Below are 19074 nucleotides of genomic sequence, written 5' to 3'. Positions count from 1 at the left end.
ATATATGTTTGAATATATGTATATATGCACGTTTGTATTTTATATATACATCATATACACATGTATGCACACACACATATAGGTAGCATGGGAGAGACAGAGACAGAGACACAGAGACAGAGAGACAGAGAGAAAAATAGAGGGAGACAGAGTGAACTGTATCTCTATCCTTTTCACTCCCAGCTGAATTTGAGCTTCAGGGAAACATGCACTGGAAACTAAAAACTGGAAGAGTACATAATACATTAACTGTGATTGTCTTTGGGAGATGACAGGGCAGGTAATTTTTGCTATTTGCATTTTCTAATTATTTGATTGTTATATAATTACATTACCTTTGTAATCTGTGTACTGTTCTAGGCAAAAAAAAAGTTTTATATTTAAATTTTCAGTCATTTCTACTAAAAGGTATATCAACAAAATATGATTATTTCATCTTTAGCCTACAAATAAAATTCATACCACATTTCCTATCATTATGAAATGAAATTTTGGCAGTCAATAAATAACTTCACCCAATGAATCCTGAATGGTTCACTTTAATTAAGCATTACATGAAAATATGCTACTAAAAAGCAGACATTAAGTATATCTCCTTGAATAATTCTTAAAACATCCTAAATTCAATTCCAAGAATTTAGTTCACACAAGTTCACATTATACAATTACATGTAACATATATGTTTCAAAATAATCGAATCACATGACATTTTAAAGTAAAAAGAATTCAGAGAAGTCTCCAGTTAAGCATTTACATAGCATTTACTATTTTGTCAACGTACCTAGGAAGCAGGAAAGCTTGTAACATCTTTGCTTTGTGTAGAATGGAAGCGTATGGGTTTAAATACTTTTTAATATAACACTGTTGAAATCAGAGCCAAGATTGAATCAGGGAAATTTATTTCCTGTACTACTTTATTCTTGGAAACTATTTTGACTAACATGCAATTTCTCCCATTTTGTGAAATTCCATTTTTCTACTGTATTTTAGCCCATGACTCAGGATTTAAGAAACTTGAGTATTTCCCCACACCTTAAGTAGGAGAGTAGGTGCCCAACCAGCTTAGATCCGTGGACAGTTATAGAGAAGTCAGTGGGAGAATAAGGGAACATCTGAGAGGATAAAAATCAGCTGAAGTCAATAATGACCACAGTTACAAGAGCCGGGTGAAAGTTTTATCAGATTATCACATTTGTGGATGGTGGGCAGAGCACAACGGGGATGCCCGATGCTTGAGTTCTCATTCTCGATTTCTGATGCTAAGTCGTGTCTGAGCTTGAGCAAGTCAAAGGCTTTGGAAATCAGTTTCTTCAACTAAAAACAGAGTTTGGGGCAGGTTTGTTAAATTATTAAAATTCCTTTCTGATGCAGCGTTCTATCACTTTGAGGTACATACAACTGCGAACAACTATCAGGTCCTGCTTTGGCAACAGTGAAAAATAGCAGATTAGCGCTATTTAAAACAATGAGTAAACTACTCACATTTTCAAATGTGATGCGATACAAACCACTGGAATGTTGTTATCCCTGAACATTTCTTATTTTCTTTCATTAAGAAAACTTCAATCTTCTTTTGATCTAAAATGCCACAGTTTCTTTTCATTTATGTAACACTACTATTTTCTTGGTTATTATGGAACTTAAATTCTGTATAAAATTAATTTTTTTGGTATTAATATTTAAATTTCTAGAGAAATTGTTCTTTTCAGTAATAAAATATTCATTAAATTACTATTTCCTTTACTTTGAAGTGTCAGCATTCTTCAAGTTCAATACAATTTACAAAACTAGAAGTTAAATCTGAAAATCTATAGGTTTTTAGTGTCCTCAATTTGAATTAAAATTCCCTCATACTATAAATTAATGACAACTTAAAGAACAAATGTCTATATTGATATTTCATACATTTTAAGGAAATATGGGGAAATCATAGCCCTTAAACAGAGAAATAGATTCAGAGAATATTATCAGGCTTGATTCTCCCCTTTGGATCCCAGAAAGTGAACAGTACTGTATTGTCACCCAGCTCTCAAAACTCAGTTTCCCTGCCAAAGGGGAAGAGATTTCATTCAATTACATAATTAAAGCAGCACAGGTTGCTGTAAACAGGAAATAAAATACTACTTATCATAGTAAGACAAAAATACCCATTTGAGGGAAATGACTTGTTGGGTCTTTGCAAACACCTCAAATTCCCTTTTCATCCTTTCTCAAAAGCAATGCTAAGAAATAAGTGTTTAGACTTCTTTTCAAGAAGTCTCTAATACAGGCAACCTCTCTATTCTCTTCTGAGTGCTGCAGCCTAGACGGGCCAGAAAAGCAGAGATTTCTTCTCGTATGCTAAAAATGTGTAACATCAAATAACCCCATCATCAACCCCATCTATGTTTACCTTTTTTCACACACATGAAAGTGAGGAAATGTAGGGCTTATGGTGGTAAATAAGTGAAAACAATGAACATTTATCAAGTCATTACTATATGCCATATGCTTTACATTAATTAGCTAATCTCACTCAATTCTCACAAGTAAGAAGTGATAATGGTAAGCCACTAAATACAATAATGTAGAAGAAAATGATCAGAAGTTTAGGTAAATATTTACTGTGAAATTTATGATCTTACATCCCTAAAAGTAGTAGTACTTTCTTCCATTTTTCCTTTTACTTCCCTGGAATTTGAAAATGTCTTTTTAGCTCTGAATAGCTAATCGGATACAATCAGCATTGTGCTTGGCGCTATGGGGGACACACGGATGAATAAGAGAGGCCCTAAATCCCTTGCTGATAATACGTATTGTTGGTAATAATTACAATTTCATGAAGTATTCTAGTGTCGGCAACATGGAAAGGCTTCTAGTTTCATTTATGAAATTTCTATTATTTATCTATAGCACTAAGGTGATCTTACAAAGTGATCCATGACAACTTTCTTGCATACACACTGCAGCAAGAAGGTTAATTTCAGCGTGAAACCTCCTGAGCGACCATCTCAAAGCCTCTGTTTCATGACCTCCTGGGTTTTCTGACATTCTGATACTGGATACAAACTGTATGACTAGCTCCTTAAATAGTATAAATTCTTTTTTCATTTTTTAGATCTCATAAGGTTCACCATCTCTAATAACAAAGGCTATTTCTTTTTTTTTTCCTTTTGGTGAGGAAGACTGTCACTGAGCTAACATCTGTGCCAATCTTCCTCTATTTTATGTGGGATGCCGCCACATCGTGGCTTGATGAGTGGTGCACAGGTCTGAACCCGAGATCTGAACCTGCGAACCCCTGGTCACTGACACAGAGCATGAACTTAACCACTACGCCAGTGGGCTGGCCCCACAAATGGCTATCTCTTAAGGGACAGATAATCTCCAGATAGAAAACATGACTTTAGGATCTGGGAGGTAAAATACGTTTGTAAGGTTGATATAACACAGAGGTCTGGACAGAACTTACAATTCTCTGAGGCCACATGAGAACATGAAAATGCACATATGGATTCTGGAGGGAGACAGACTTAATCAGTTCTAATCTCGACTCAGTCACATGCTAAATATGTGGCAAGTTATTTGATTTCTCTGAGTCTCAGTATTTTTAACCGCAAAATGAGGCTAATAACACCTGCCCTGAATAGTTGTTGTAAAGACGAGAAATAACACTTGTAAAGATCCAGCAGAGAGGATACAAGAGATGCTTAATAGTGACTGTGTATTCTCATCCATCATTGCATTGCAGCATTGGTTAAAGTAACTGTTTTACTCCGAAAGCCCACGTTTGGTCTGTGCTAAACTAGCTGACCAGTTCAAGTATGAGTCCCATTAATACAAGGACATGCAGAGATCAAACAAATAAATGAAGATTCTTTGGATAATGTCTACAAATTACCTTCCCATACAATTGTCTTCTAAATATAAGCTATAAGACTCTGGATTAATTAAGAAGACAAAAATTGCCTTTATCACCTATTTATGGCTTTAGTCTGCAAAATAATAATAGTGATAATGACCTTGACTAATGCGTAAGTATATTACTATCATGAAAAGGATATCTTTTGGTATCACTGAAATAATAAAGTGAGACAATTTAGAAAGACAAATTTCAGAGGTCTGCTCATTATATAGTGCCTATGATTGTCACGTAAGCCTGGAACAGATAAAATATACTCATATATAAAATGTAAGGCAAATTCTTAAATAAAATGCCTCTACAATTAGAGTTCTACTGAACTACTGCCTCAATTGACCAAAATTCTATCTTTCACAGTGCAAATGTAACTGCTTTGAGCTAAAGATCTGTTTTAGAAGAAATATACATGCATACTCCCCAGCAACTATTCATTTTAAAACCTGAAGCTAGATGCATAATTACTCCCCAATTCAATTATTTCTATAATTATGGTACCTAGATGGTTTCCTTTTTATTATTGGGAATAAACATACTTAAATAACATGCACAGCTTAGTGAAAGTGATCATGGATCATCCAACTGTAAGAATTATCAGGACATGATAAAGGTTATATATTAATGGTAAGAGCAATCTGATTATTAGCTTTTCATTTGAGGCAGTTTATCTACAGTTCAAAAAATGCTTTCAGTGATTAAACTCCAAAGCATCTTTTTCACTGTGAGCAGAAGTAGTTGGCATTTAATTAAAATAGACTCCTCTAACGGTAAATAATTAAATGAATAGTTTTAAACCTATGGCTAAAATTGGCAAATTGATAAATAACTAAACGTAAGAATTGGAATTATCAAAACACTTTTGAGAACACAGTTCTGCTTGGAGGGCTCCACGGGGGAAGTGCCTCATTTTCAAGAAAGGAATGACGTTTCTTTTGTTTCCGTTCAATTCTTTCCTGCCTTTCCTTCTTTTCCTAAAGAGAAAAATAGAAAACTATAAATTTATATACATATATGAACATTATTTTCAAATTAAGTTGCATGCTGAAGAATAAAATAATCTATTAGAGGATATTTAAATGTCATTTCCTAGTTTAATTGGTTATAAAGGAACAGCAGCTAGGGAATATGGCTAATTACCAAGTATACTACCAACAGGTATTAATGCACTGCTTAATTTTGTCAATATTAAAAGTGATATTTTAAAATAATTATGTAAAATAGAAACAAAAGACCTATAATTCCACACTGCAACAAAAATAATTATTAGAAGTTAGTGACAACTTTCTGAGAACACATTCTCAGAATTTACTGAATGCAAAGCTTGAACATGCCACAGCAGCACGGGATACTACAAATTCTTTTGCAAATAGTTGAAAATTCAGCTTCCTGTTTCTTTGCTTATTATTGAGCTTGAGCACATTTTCATTACTTTCGCCTTTTTGTGAAGTTTTTGCTCAATTATTTGGCTCATCTAACTGTATGTGTATGAGTGCTTTTACTTTTTAGCAATTTGAGTATTTTCATACAATAAATATTATTTTTGCAGGAAACATTTTATCTATATTACTTTTAGCCCTTAATTTTAAGAATAAAATTAAATATTTCAGCCTAGACAACTGTTCAAAGAGTAATGTAATGAAAACCTGTGCACCCGCTGTCTGACTTATGAAATAAAATATCGCCAACACTTTGGAAGCTCCGCGTCCACTCTCTCATCGCACCTTCCTCTCTCCACCCTACTGAGGTAGCCATTACTCTGAAGTTGATGCTTATCATTGCAGTGCATCTCTTAATACTTTAGCTACACATGTATTCATCCTCAAACCACAAATAATTTTGTTTTGCAGGTTTTCAGAATTCGTACTAAAATGTATCATGCTATATATTCCTTGTAACGTTTGTCATCATCATATTTCTAACATCCATCTATATGGATCTGTAGCTCTAGCTTACTGATGTACTGAATTCCAGCATATCAACATACCACAATTTATTAATCTTTTTTTTTTTGTTGAAGACCTGATATTCACATTTTTTTCCCCACACAAAGACAATGTCGCTATAAACATCCCTGTGTGACTCCTTGTGCTTAAAGGCCAAGATTTCCCCTTCATGTACATGCCTAGGAGTGAAATTCCCGGTTTGTAGGGTATGCATATGTTCAACGTCGCTGGACAATGATGATTTATTCTCCAAAGAGGCTACAGGAATTCACCCTCCAACCACCGCCTACACTGACTTTTTATTTTGCTATATGAGTGATTTTAAATTCAATATCTATTCATCTTTTCCTTTATTTCTTATAGCACTTCTAGGTTAGAATAGCATCTCATCCTCATGAGATTTGATAAATATTAAGTTTAATATTTTCGTTTGGTTCTTCCATTGCTTGGCATTTTATATTTAATGCTTTAATTTTTCTGGAGTTTCTATAGCTGAGGGTAATTCTTTGAGGTGATTTTATGTCCTAATGTCACACAAATAATCCCAACTGTTATTTCCTTGCACCCATTAATTTGTGTTACTTTATTATATAACACATCCTTACTTGTAATTGGTCCCGAGGTGTCCTGTGGGTCTATTATTCTACTGATACTATACTGTTTCAATTTCTGTTTACTCATCCGTCTGTTATGAGCTGAGATCCCACTCTGGGTCCAGCAGCATAGTGGGCGCCATGCATAAGGTGATTATAAAACCCAAACACACTGATACAGTCCCTGTCCCTTAGGGAACTTTCAAAATGGACAGTTGATAAAAAAGTAAATAAATAACAGATAATTTTAAATTGTGTGAATCGCTATGAAACATATAAACAAACTGTTGTGATTGATAACGAATAAAAGGGAGTACTTACTTTCAAAGAAAAGTGGACTCAGGGAAAGCCACTTTAAAGTGAGACATGATGGGTAAGAGAAGCCCCTCATGATATGCACTGAGGAGAGAGCATTTCAAGCAGAGAGAACAGTGTGGAGGGCTCTGACAAGTGGAAAAATCTTGGGATGTGAGAGGAAACAAGAGTGTGACTATAATCTGGTGGGAGATGGAAGAGGAGTACCACGGGAGACCAAAACGGTAGATGAGTAAGATTATATGGAGCCTTGCAGGCCACGGCAACATTTAGAACACAGGTAAAAGAAGAGACGTCGACAAGTGATTCAGAGAAGGAAGGGAGAGGGGTGAGAGAGAGGCTGCGGGAATATGACAGCCAGAGGAAAAGACAGTTGCAAGCAGAAGGGAGTCAACTGTGCAGAATGCTCAGAAGTCGAGAAAAAGAGTAGAAAAGAATACATTTGATTGGCTAGAAGCCCTGACAAAACCATAACTTTCAAAGTATAGTTGTGGGAAAGAGACAAGACTGTAGTGCGTTGAGGATGAAAAGGATATGGAGAACCAAGAAAGTATAAGCAAAACTTTCTAGTTTAGCTATAAAAAGAGCAGCAAAATGTGAGACCATATCTGGAGAGAAAGAAGGAATTGAGAGGGGTTATTTTTATTTAAGATAACGTATCCTGGGACATGATGTGAATAATGCAGGAGGGTAGAAGAATTCTGATTCACAGAGTGTGAGATGGTTAAGTTCATATTTTATTGTTTGATAGGAACAGTCTTGCTTCATATTATTTTGAAAATATTATCTTCCAAATTCTCATACTTTTATTATACCAGGTGAATTTCAAACCATTTTCTTCCCCTGTACATACTCCCTTCAAAGAAATGAGTATCTGAGGACTCATATGAAATCTGAACGTTAATCTAGAATACTTGAAACTTTAATAGCATTTGGCCTTTCCATCCTGCAGCTTGGATTATCTCTTCATTTCTTTAAGTCTCTGCTAAAACGATAGAGTGGTGTGGTTACCTCGTATTGGTGATTTCCTCATAATCCTCAAAGAGCAGCAGTATCAGGAAATCTTGGACAGCCCTGCCTCTGCAGGCTGGATGACTTGGGAGGGGTGGTATTCTGGTAAATTATTAGGTGTCTGTGCTTCTTTCATCAGTACATACACAGCATTGATCAATGTCACAAGGAGACTTTGACAATGCAAGGTTTCCATTAGCATACAATGCTTCACATACAACAAAAGGAGTGAAGAGAAGTATGAGATTTTTTTTCTGTCTTAACATTTTGCTCCATGTCATGAGAATGTTTGCATGGTTGCTACTCTTACAAAGCAAAGAGGGGGCCTCCTTTCAAATTTCCTAATTGAGGAAATAAGAGCTGTAATTGGATCATTGTCCATCATTGTAGTATTTGAGACAGAGGCAGACTCTCTAGCTAGGTGGGGGAAAAGCACTGACCAGGCTGTGTCCACAGAAACTAACTGAACACACCTCTTTCTGTCCATTCTATTTAACATGGGGAAAGGAACTCAAAAACAAGTTTGATCTTACAAGCAGGTGCTAAAAAAGGACACGAAATAAACAATTAATTATCAACCTTAATATCAATTAACATGGATTAATAATGTTATTTGGGGTAAGAATTAAAAGAAACTTGTTGAAAAGTCCTTCTGTTGGGAACAGAACCTTTTTTTTAATTTTTTTATTTTTTAAGATTTTATTTTTTTCCTTTTTCTCCCCAAAGCCCCCCAGTATATAGTTGTATATTCTTCGTTGTGGGTCCTTCTAGTTGTGGCATGTGGGACGCTGCCTCAGCGTGCTTGGATGAGCAGCCATGTCCACACCTAGGATTTGAACCAACGAAACACTGGGCCGCCTGCAGCGGAGCACACGAACTTAACCACTCGGCCACGGGGCCAGCCCCAGGGACAGAACATTTTACTTATTTTCTTATTAAAGCTAACTCTGAATTACTCCGGGAACCAGCACGAAGAAGAGACTCTTACTGATCTTTGGCTACAACTTTCCCCCAAATCAATGACTCATCAAATGCTCACTACACAAGCTAGGTTGTCCACCAAAATTTTGAGATATTAGTTTACATGAAAATTGAAGTCATTAGACTTTCTTACAGGGGTATTTTTCCATCCTATCTGTAAACGAATTCCAACAAGAAATTGGTAAAAGGGAAGTAGACCTGTAACACGTTGCATATGGATGTTTTTATAGGTAGCACTATATTTGTAGAGGTGATACTCCATATTGAAACAAGCTATTTTCGTCTTATGTCTGACAAATTTTTGTTCTCCAGAAGATTGCTTAGAATGAAAAAGTGACTAAACACTATAATAAAACATAATGTACCTAACTGTCACTTAGTCATTAAGGAAATTCTATTCCATTTTTAAGAGTATGTGAAATTAAAACTGAAAACTTAAACATTTACATTTAATTACTCTAAGTGATGCTAGCAGAGTCAGTACACGTCTCCTTAATATTAGAAGACTTCATTTTTCTTAGAACAAATCACCTGCCGGGCTTGCTGGAACCACCTGCCGGTCATGCCAAAATCACCTGCCAACTACGCCAGAACCACTTTGCGGACACTGCGGAAACACCTGTCGGGCCGGCCGGAACCACATCTCAGACGTGCCAGAACCGTGTGCATGAGATGCCGGAACCACACCCCGAACACACGGAAACCACCTGCCAGACCCGCCTGAACCACCTGCCGAGCACGCCGGAACCACCTGCTCTACTCGCCGGAACCACCTACCTGACACGCCAAAATCCCCTGCCGGGTATGCCAGAACCACTGGGCGGACACTCTGGAATCATCTGCCGGACATGCCGGAACCAGCTCTCAGACACACCAGAACCACGTGACGGAGACGCCAGAAGCACCTGCCGAGCATGCCGGACCCTCCTGCTCGACTCGCCTGAAACACCTGCCGGACACGCCAAAATCACCTGCCGGGTACACCAGAACCACCTGGCGGACACTCTGGAATCACCTGCTGCGCATGCCGGAACCACCTCTCAGACGTGCCGGAAGCATGTGCCGGACACGCCGGAAACGCCTACCGGACAGACCGGAACCACCTGCCAGACATGCCGGAACTACCTGCCGAGCACGCCGGAGCCACCTGCTCGACTCGCCGGAACCATCTGCCGGACAGGCCAAAATCAACAGCTGGCTATGCGAGAACCACCTGGCGGACAGTCCGGAATCACCTGCCGGGCATGCAGGAACCACCTCTCAGACGTACCAGAACCACGTGCCGGACACGCTGCAACCACGTCCTGGACAGACTGGAACCACCTGCCGGACACGCCTGGACCACCTGCCGAGCACGCCGGAACCACCTGCTCGACTCGCAGGACCCACGTGCCGGACACGCCAAAGAAATCTAAGAAATCATCATGAAATACTACTTTCCTCATTTGGATCCCCTTATTTTATTACTATTTTTCTGCATGGAATTAGCATATGGCAGCAGCAAAGTCAACACATAAACAACAATAAATTCTGTTGGTAATTTTATTAGGATTACATTAAATTTTTAAATTACTTCAGGGAGAATTGACATCTTTATAGCACCATTATAAGATCGAGTGTTTTATCCAAGAGCGGTTTTGATCCATTTTTCTCAAGTCTTCATTTGTGTCCTTCAGGGGTGTTCTATACTTTTCTTCATATTGGTCTTGCACATTTCTTAAGTTTATTCCTAAGTCTTTCATCTTTTTATCCTACCTTTAAATAGCCTGTTTTGGGTCCCATATATATGCCTCTCTAGCTACTGTTGATTCTAAAGTTTATGTGAAAAAGTAAACAGTAATAGTCAGAAATACTTTGAAAGAAGAGCTATGAAGGAAGATTAACCCAAACAGATATGAAGACATATCACGAAACAGCATGGTACTGGAACATGTACAATGAGACTGATCAATGGAACAGAAAGTCAAGAAGCAGACCCCAAAATCTGGGAATGTATATATAATAAAGGCAGTACCTGAAATCAGTGGGGAAAAGATGAGCTACTTTATAAAAGATGTATTTGGAAAAAATAAAGTTGGAACCGTATTTCCCACCATACATCAGGATAAATTCTAAGTAGATCAAATGTTAAGATATTAAAACCATAAAGTTACTAGAAGAAAAATGGGAGGACATCGTTTAACCTCAAGTTATGGAGAAGGTTTTTTCAACTATGCCTGAAAGTCAGAACCCAAGACTGATAAATTTGACATCATAAAATAAAATAAAACTCTTCATGGCATAAAACACTATACGCAAAGCTGAGAGACCAACAAAACAATGGGAAAAAAATTTGTAGCCCATATCAGAAAAGATAGGCTAATTTCCCTAGTACATAAACAAGCTTCTAAACATCAGTAAGAAAAAAAACAATAGAAAAATGTGCAAATTCCATGAATTGACAGCTTAAAGGAAAAAAAAATAACTCTTATACAAATGAAAAGATGCTCAACCTCGATCCTAAGAAGAGAAATGCAACTACAAATATCCTGGATAGTATTTTTTAACTAGCAGATTGGCATGAATTCAAAAAGTGTTTGATAAATCCTATTGGAAAGAAACCCCAATGGATCCTAAACCCTGTGGAGAAATTTTACACTTTTGACTGCTGAAACCTGTGATATGTTAACTGCAGTATTTTGCTTGACATCAATGAAAAGTATACATATAAGTACTCTGAAACAAACAAAAAAACATAAAAAAACAAAAAGTCCAGCTAGATATTTTCCTTGCAAACTTCATACTTGCCTTCTTTCATTAAAAAGCACCTAAACAAGACCTTCTCCTTGAGGTCATCAGAAAGATCAAAAGAGAATAAAAAGTGAATAACTTTCTTACCATTAAATTCACTGTTAGTGTGTGTCGTGACCAAGTTCCACCGAAAATGATCTGGTGGAACGAATCTGTGACAGTGGTACAGTTATCAGCTTTCTATGATTTTTAGATATGAGAATTGTTAAGAGGAAGAACGGACATGACAGGTAAGTGACTAAATGTGGGGATGCAGGTGAGGAAGAATATTATGACTGAAGTTTTAAGCCTGAGTACTTTCAGGAATAGTAGAAGCATTAATAGAAATGATGAAAGTAAAGAAAATATGATATATGTAGGAAGGATGAATTCAACAAGACAGCTTCCAGGTAGAAATGGACAGTAGGCTAGGACAAATAGAATTGGAATTAGGGACAGAAAAATCCCCCAAAAATACATTAAAAAGACACAAGTGTGTTAACAAATAATACCTACCAGCCATTTTTCATATTCATCAATAGCTTGTTTATCTTTATCTTTTTTCTCGGCTCTTTTCAGTTCTTCCTTTCTTTTCTCATTTATTTTCTCCTTTTCTTTTTCTTTGAAAAAAGCTTCCTTTTTTTCATTCCTATGTAGGATAGTACAAAAAACTGGGAAGTTAAAGGAGAATTTATAATACAGATTCCCTAATATATCTTTGCAATAACAAGATTGAGAAGCATTAGTAAATTTCAAGTAAATAAATATTACAAAAGCCTAAAGTGTTGTTAATTTTAAATCTTTCAAAATATTCCCTATTTTGGAGTACCATTTTTCAACAGCAGTTAAGTTATCTTTCCTTTTCTCAGCAACAGTTTCTTCTTCTTTCTGTTTCTTTGCTCTTTCATATTCTTTCTCCTTTTTATTTTTCTCTTTAAGGTATTCCATCTTTTTCTCTTTCCATCTTTCGAAAGCCTGAAAAAGTTCAGAATGATTTTCTTATTTACTGTGAACATTACAAAATAAGTGAAAACACAGTCACTAATTTAGATTCCAAGTATTTAAAAATAATTAAGAAAGACATTCAAAGCTGTTGAATACTTGTAGGGCTTCTCCTCTTCTCACTGCATTTTCTTCTTCAGTTTTCTTCTTGTTTTTTTCCTCAAGCCTTTTTTTTGCAGCTATTTTCTTTGCTTCCTTTTCTTTCATAGCCTTCCAGGCCTCAAATGATGCTAATGCTTCTTCTCTCTTAGCAGCTCTTTTCTATTTTGGAAAAGTAATAAACAGATATATGTATTATAAATAGCTAGACAAATATAGATAGATATTGATATACACCTATGTATTTATCTTTAATTCCCTTGAGACTCATCATATATAGAAATGAGGTTTCAAGGCAGATAATTTATTTAGAATGGTGTAGACCAGTTAATTTATAAAAAATGTTATCTGAATTATTCATTGCCATTTTCAAATGTCCTTTTCTGAAAGCACTTACTAGATATTGATATACTACTATCCATGGGAAGAAAGTCAACTTTCTTTTTGGAAATGTACTAAACAAATGTTAGCAAAATACACTGTAATAGGCTAAGCGGTACTGTAAAATGTTCATAATAAACTATTTCAGTAAAGGAAAAACGTGAGGAAAGTTACAGGCCTATAAAGTATGTCAGAGGAAGGTAAATTGACCAAGTCCCTCAGTAAGTCGTAGCTCTTTGCATTGAACCTGAGTTTTCTTGGCCATCAAAGCATGAAATTCTTACCAAACACATCCCAAATGTTGAAAAGGTGTGCCAGACTGGAAAATATGTAGGTGAGGGTGAGTATGTTATTACTTTACTTACTTCAATCTAATCCCATAATATCCTATGTTTGCTTTACAATATTACTTAACGTTAAATACTACAAAGCCTTATTATGGAGATACATAATTTAGAAGTAAAAATACTGCCTCCCTCACTGAGTGGTGGCGATCAGAGGGAAGGAGTCTGGCCCTGACCACAGCAGTATAACGCTGCAACACAGCCACAGGTGCACAGGCACTCCCCCTAGGGCGGCTCCATACAGTGCCACGCATTTGGGAAATATGTTTCATTCTAAATCAATTTCGGTACTGAACAGCACAAGAAGGCTTTTTTTCAGATGATTTAGGGGAAGATGAAGAGGCTAACAGGCGGGAGTTAAAGGCAGAGACTGAAAGTTCAGGAGGGACTAAAACAAGAGTCAGGCATCAGGAAGGATATGGGTCCAGAGCTCAGGTAGGGGCTGGTCTTGAAGATACACATAAAATTCAAGATGGGAAAGAGGAAAACTGAAGGTTAATGTCTGATGATCCTTTATATTCTTGGCTAAGTTGTAAGACTGAAGTCAGTTTTTAAAAGTGGAGTAAGTAGGTGGTTACAAGCAATAATGAGTTCATACTCAGTAGTGCCAAAGCTATTCCACACATATAAAAAATAAAAATCTCTGTGAGTCTGTGTTTCCACGTACAACAGGTATAATATATTCATATCAAAGTAAAATTGTTTAAAGCACCAGAGAAGTAAAAATCAGAAATCAATTCTTTTATATACAAATTACTTGGCCATTTAAAAAACAGTTAATTTATGGGGCTAGCCCTGAGGCGTAGTGGTTAGGTTTGCGTACTCTGCTTCAGCAGCCCGGGGTTCGCAGGTTCAGATCCTGGGTGCAGATCTAGCACCACTGGTGAAGCTATGCTGTGGCGGCATCCCACATAAAACAGAGGAAGACTGGCACAGATGTTAGGTCAGCGACAATCTTCCTCAAGTAAAAAGAAGAAGATGGGCAACAGATGTGTTAGCTCTGGGCCAATCTTCCTCATAGACAAAAACACAGGAAAAATTTTAAAAACACAGCTGATTTAGAAATGTTAAATATTCAGAGATATTTTATTGACATAAAAATCCAGAATATTTTTCTCTTCTATATTTCAGAATACCTGTTCATTTTGGATCCTTAAATTTTCACTTTCAATCCTTTTAATTCTGTGCATTTCATGTAAATACACATTTTTCTTTTCTAACCACTCCTGTAAGAACAAGAAAAAGGCCATGTGATATTCAAAGTTTCCCAAATGTTAGAATTCTTATCTATGTTGAAATATTTGATTAAAACTTTAAAGAAGCAAAACACAAAATTTATAAATTCTATATACATTAGTATCATTTTTATTTTTCTGATAATATCCTAAAATATAAAGAGTACTAATTAAGAAAATCATAAGCATGCTTTCTTAGTATTAACATACTTCAAAAATTGAATATAATAGCTATACATATTAACATTTTTCTCTGAAATTAGATGTACAGTTTTCTAAATTGTACTATTCTGTATAATAATACCAAAAAAAGACCTTTTTTGGAATTGTAAAAAAATTAGTAATACCTTTTCCTGTGTAAGCCTAATTCAAATACAAAGTATCAAATTTTAAACATTTTAAGTTTAAAACATTTTAAAATTCTTTTTGTTCATAACAATATCAACTATAAGGATAAAAAGTATAGAAGCATATACAGACTTTGATATATTTTCTTTTGCTAGATTTTTATAAATTGCCATGGCATCTTCTCTTTAAGGAAAAAACAACTATGATAAGTTAAACAAAGCCTGGAAGAAAACGATTTAGTAAAAAAAGCTCTGGATTGCTCATAAAGGAAAATCTTTCCCAATAAATTAAGTATTAAATCATCATCTCTGATGGGCCATTTTATTCCTTGATGAGCAGGTAACATTATGCAAGTGATTAATTCCTCTTATTTTTCAACTTTTAATATTTTCCTTTTTACCTGATAAACAGCTGCCCTTATGTTATCTGCTCTGTCAGGTTCCATGTTCTGTTTCTGTGAGAGCTTCTGGTCCAAGACTTTCAAAGTCCCTAGATAGTGAGAAGAGGTAGTTGTCGATGGAGATTTCTTTACAGAACTAGATTTCTTCAAAAACTCAGAGGTCATTAATCTGAAAAGACCCAAACGAATCAAGATAAAATATTACAATTGTACTCAGTAGAAGAAAGATTCATCAGAATTTGTAACTACTACTTTTGAAAACTACATGATAATTTAATAAATTATAATTACTTTGAAAATGATACATGGTCTTTTCTCAGTACTCAAAGAGCCCTATTCAATATAATTTAAATTTTATAACTAAGTTATATAGCTCCAAAGTGATTGCTGTTTTAGGTGTTTGTAATTAGAACATTTAGAAGAAACATGGACTGTATCTCAAGTTACATGGAAAACACAATATTAATAAAGTAGGTTTTAATAGTTTCTTGTATTATTTTGTTACATAAACCATTCTAAACATCAAGTTAGATAGCATGCTCTATTCCAGGGGTTGGTGGGAAAATCTGGCCCACCGTCTGATGGGCAAGTAAACATGACCGCAGCACGACTACCTTCATCCATCTATGTGCCGCCTATGACCGCTTTCCTGCTACAGCAGCAGAAGTGAGCAGTTCCAACAGAGACTGTGCGGCCCACAAAGCCTCACATGCATACTCACTGGCCGTTTACAGAAAAAGCTTGCTGAGCCTGGCTGTATTTGATTAATGAGCATTTGATTAATGATAATGTAAAAGATTCGGAAGGTTGTAATTAGCATGGACGAGTTAGGCATTCATTATCGTCAGTGTCAATGAAGCTATACAGATTCTCATCATTTTAATAAACCAATTTAGTCCATAGAACCTCAAGGCTTTAAGAACAACTTTTCATTGTTAGACAGAGACACTTAATAGAGAAGGATAATGCTGGATGTCAGCTGCATTGCCGTTTGATGTCTACCGTGTCAGGAAAAACTGGAGAAAGAAATTCTATCCTGGGAGCAATGCAGAGTATGGAGAATCCTTAATCAATTCCTTTTTATAAAAGAATACAATCAACTGAGGGTTTTTATCATGAAGTAACTACACCACTCGGCTCACGAGATGGAAATTAAGAGAAAATAAGTAACAGCAAATGAAATCTACTTTATGGAAGTTATATTAAAACAAGCTTTGTTAGAATGTAAACCCATAAGTGAAAGATATTGATAACATTATTACCTGCCAGAGGCACTGGATGCTCTATTATTTGTTGACTTTTTATTCTTCATATTCCTATCTTCCATTGTTTTCTATTAAACAGAAAAATTCATAGATGGATTGATTACAAACTAGAACTATCACACTTAGGCTTGGGGGCCAAACTGCCAGTAAATCAGCATTTTTTAAGCATCTACTACGTGTCAAGTACTGTAGGCAGTGGGAACAAATAAGTGAATAAACTGCCCTCAGGATATGACATTTCAGAGAGGGCTGACTGACAATGAACACACAAACAAACGTGACTCATGAAGCAGATAAACCAGGGTCCAGTGACGAGAGTGACTGGAGTGAGCTGGGGGCTCCTTTAGTGAAGGCTCAGGGAGGCGACCCTGAGGGCTGACCTCAGAGCCAACACGATGATGGGTGGAGAGGGGCTGCGTGGCCTGCTGTGGAAAAAAAGAGTAAGTGCTGAGAGCCTGAGAGGGGCGAGCTTGACCTTTGTGAGAACCAGGGAAAGGTGAAGGATGCTGAAGCACACTGCATGGCGGGGAGAGGAGGAATACACGGTCGGGAAGCGGTCTTTAGGAAGCGGTAAGGAGTTTGGATTTTATTCTCATGATGAAAATCCAACAGAGGCCATAGCAGGGGAATGATTAGATTCCAACTTAAGAAAGATCACTCAGTAGAGAGTAAGAATAAAGCCAAGGATCCAGTTAAAAGAAATACGTTATGATTTTATATAAATTACATATAAATATATAAATTGTTATATACAAATTGTTCTAATTTAGAATTACCTCTACTAGACATTTCCAAGATCCTGTCTGTAAACTCCAGAATACTCTTCTTCCTTCTAAGGAATAACTTTTCTACTTTACACAGATAGATGTGTGTTAGATTAAAGTGACAGCACGGACGTAGACACATCCCTAATATGAAATTAGTGGGCTTTTTCTAAGCAAAACAGCTAAGGACAATATACCTGGAATATGGTTTAATGAACCATCTCCATAAATTTTAATAAAAAGCTAATATTCTGTATATAAAAGTCCTATTCAACCACAAGTTTTCAGCTATTATTATCGTCCTCCCCAAATACGAATATACACATAATCACCAGCTAACTGAGCTAGAAGAGATAAAGACTAAATTCAGGAGAAAGAAAGACTAAAAATGCTATGCTATAATTTTTTTTTTTTGGTGAGGAAAATTGGCCCTGAGCTAACATCTATTGCCAATCTTCTTTCTTCTTTTTGCTTGAGGAAGATTGTTGCTGAGCTAACATCTGTGCCAATCTTGCTCTATTTTGTATGTGGGACACCACCAAAGCATGGCTTGATGAGTTGTGTGTAGGGCCGTGCCTGGGATCCAAACCCGTAAGCCCCATGCCACTGAACTTAACCACTATGCCACTAGTTGGCTCAAAATTTAAAAGCATAGTGCTCGGGTGCAGTTTAGCATAGGGACAAGTAATCCTATACACCGCAAGTCTGGTTCTCAAGATCCATAACATTCCTGATAATACCCTGTCCCTCCACTTAAATAAGGATGGATGTTGATAAACATTTCTTAAAGATTTTCATTAAAATTTTTTAAATGTTTAAAGATGATATCCAAAGGAATAACAAACTAATTCAGAACCTTAGAAATTGTTCCAGATAGCTTATTTTTACAACATGAAGACCCATAGAAACCTACACACTTATGGGTATGTATTTCTGAAATATTTAAAAGTATGTTATGGGGGTCAGTCCCATGGCCTAGTGGTTAAGTTTGGCGTGCTCTGCTTCGGCAGCCCAGGTTCAGTTTCTGGGTGTGAATCCACACCACTTATCGGTGGCCATGCTGTGGTGGCGTCCCACATACAAAACTGAGGAAGTTTGGCACAGATGTTGGCTCAGGGTGAATCTTCTTCAGCAAAAACAATAAAAATAAAAGTATATTATGATCATATACCTCAGACAATTTTTAATGAAAACACTGAGTTTTATTGTATTCACTGCAAACCTTCCCTGAAGTTAAAATTCTATTGAATTAAATAATAACTATTTGACAATATAATACCACCATCAAAAGATTAGTTTCCACAGGTAATTCAGAAGTACATAACTTGGAAGATAAAATATTTAGTGTTCTATTTTGAGTTTTAAGCTGGAGTATAAAAGGTGTAATTTGATATAAATACCTCTGCAGATTCAGTTGCATTGGGAGATATTAAGATACTCTGAGATTTCAGTAGTGGTGGATTAACTGTTAAATCATCATTCATAATCAACTCGGTTTTCTCCTTTTCTTCTTCAAGGTCATCAGTAGTTACTTGACTTTCCTTGGATTTTTCAAGTGCAGTAGTAGCAAAGTCAATCAAAGATGAATTCTCTTCATTTTCATTTGGTTTCAAAGAATTATGGTTTTCAGTGAATTCTTCATTCTGATCTATTTTGAGACAGAGTAACAGCACTAAAAGTCCCTTCTGAATTAAGAAGGAGTAACAGCACTAAAAGTCCCTTCTG

The 19074-nt window shown here is 36.2% G+C and overlaps 1 protein-coding gene across 2 annotated transcripts in view; it reads right to left on the bottom strand.

The window, feature by feature from the left end:
• Positions 1–519: 519 nt before the first annotated feature.
• The window catches only part of MAP9 (microtubule associated protein 9), a 37590-nt gene continuing 19035 nt past the window's right edge, over positions 520–19074 (bottom strand). For both annotated transcript variants that reach the window (XM_014737978.3, XM_023636403.2), the window contains exons 7-14: positions 18750–18997; positions 16583–16653; positions 15321–15489; positions 14474–14563; positions 12613–12774; positions 12341–12486; positions 12028–12160; positions 520–4870 (exon numbers count right to left, since the gene is read on the bottom strand). In XM_014737978.3, coding sequence (XP_014593464.3) covers positions 4748–4870; positions 12028–12160; positions 12341–12486; positions 12613–12774; positions 14474–14563; positions 15321–15489; positions 16583–16653; positions 18750–18997 — 1142 coding nt within the window. In that variant the 3' untranslated portion in view covers positions 520–4747. The remainder of the gene's footprint in view (positions 4871–12027; positions 12161–12340; positions 12487–12612; positions 12775–14473; positions 14564–15320; positions 15490–16582; positions 16654–18749; positions 18998–19074) is intronic.

Source organism: Equus caballus, chromosome 2 (assembly GCF_041296265.1).
Source record: "Equus caballus isolate H_3958 breed thoroughbred chromosome 2, TB-T2T, whole genome shotgun sequence".
Lineage (NCBI taxonomy): Eukaryota > Metazoa > Chordata > Mammalia > Perissodactyla > Equidae > Equus > Equus caballus.
This window is presented reverse-complemented; position numbering and strand designations above follow the sequence as displayed.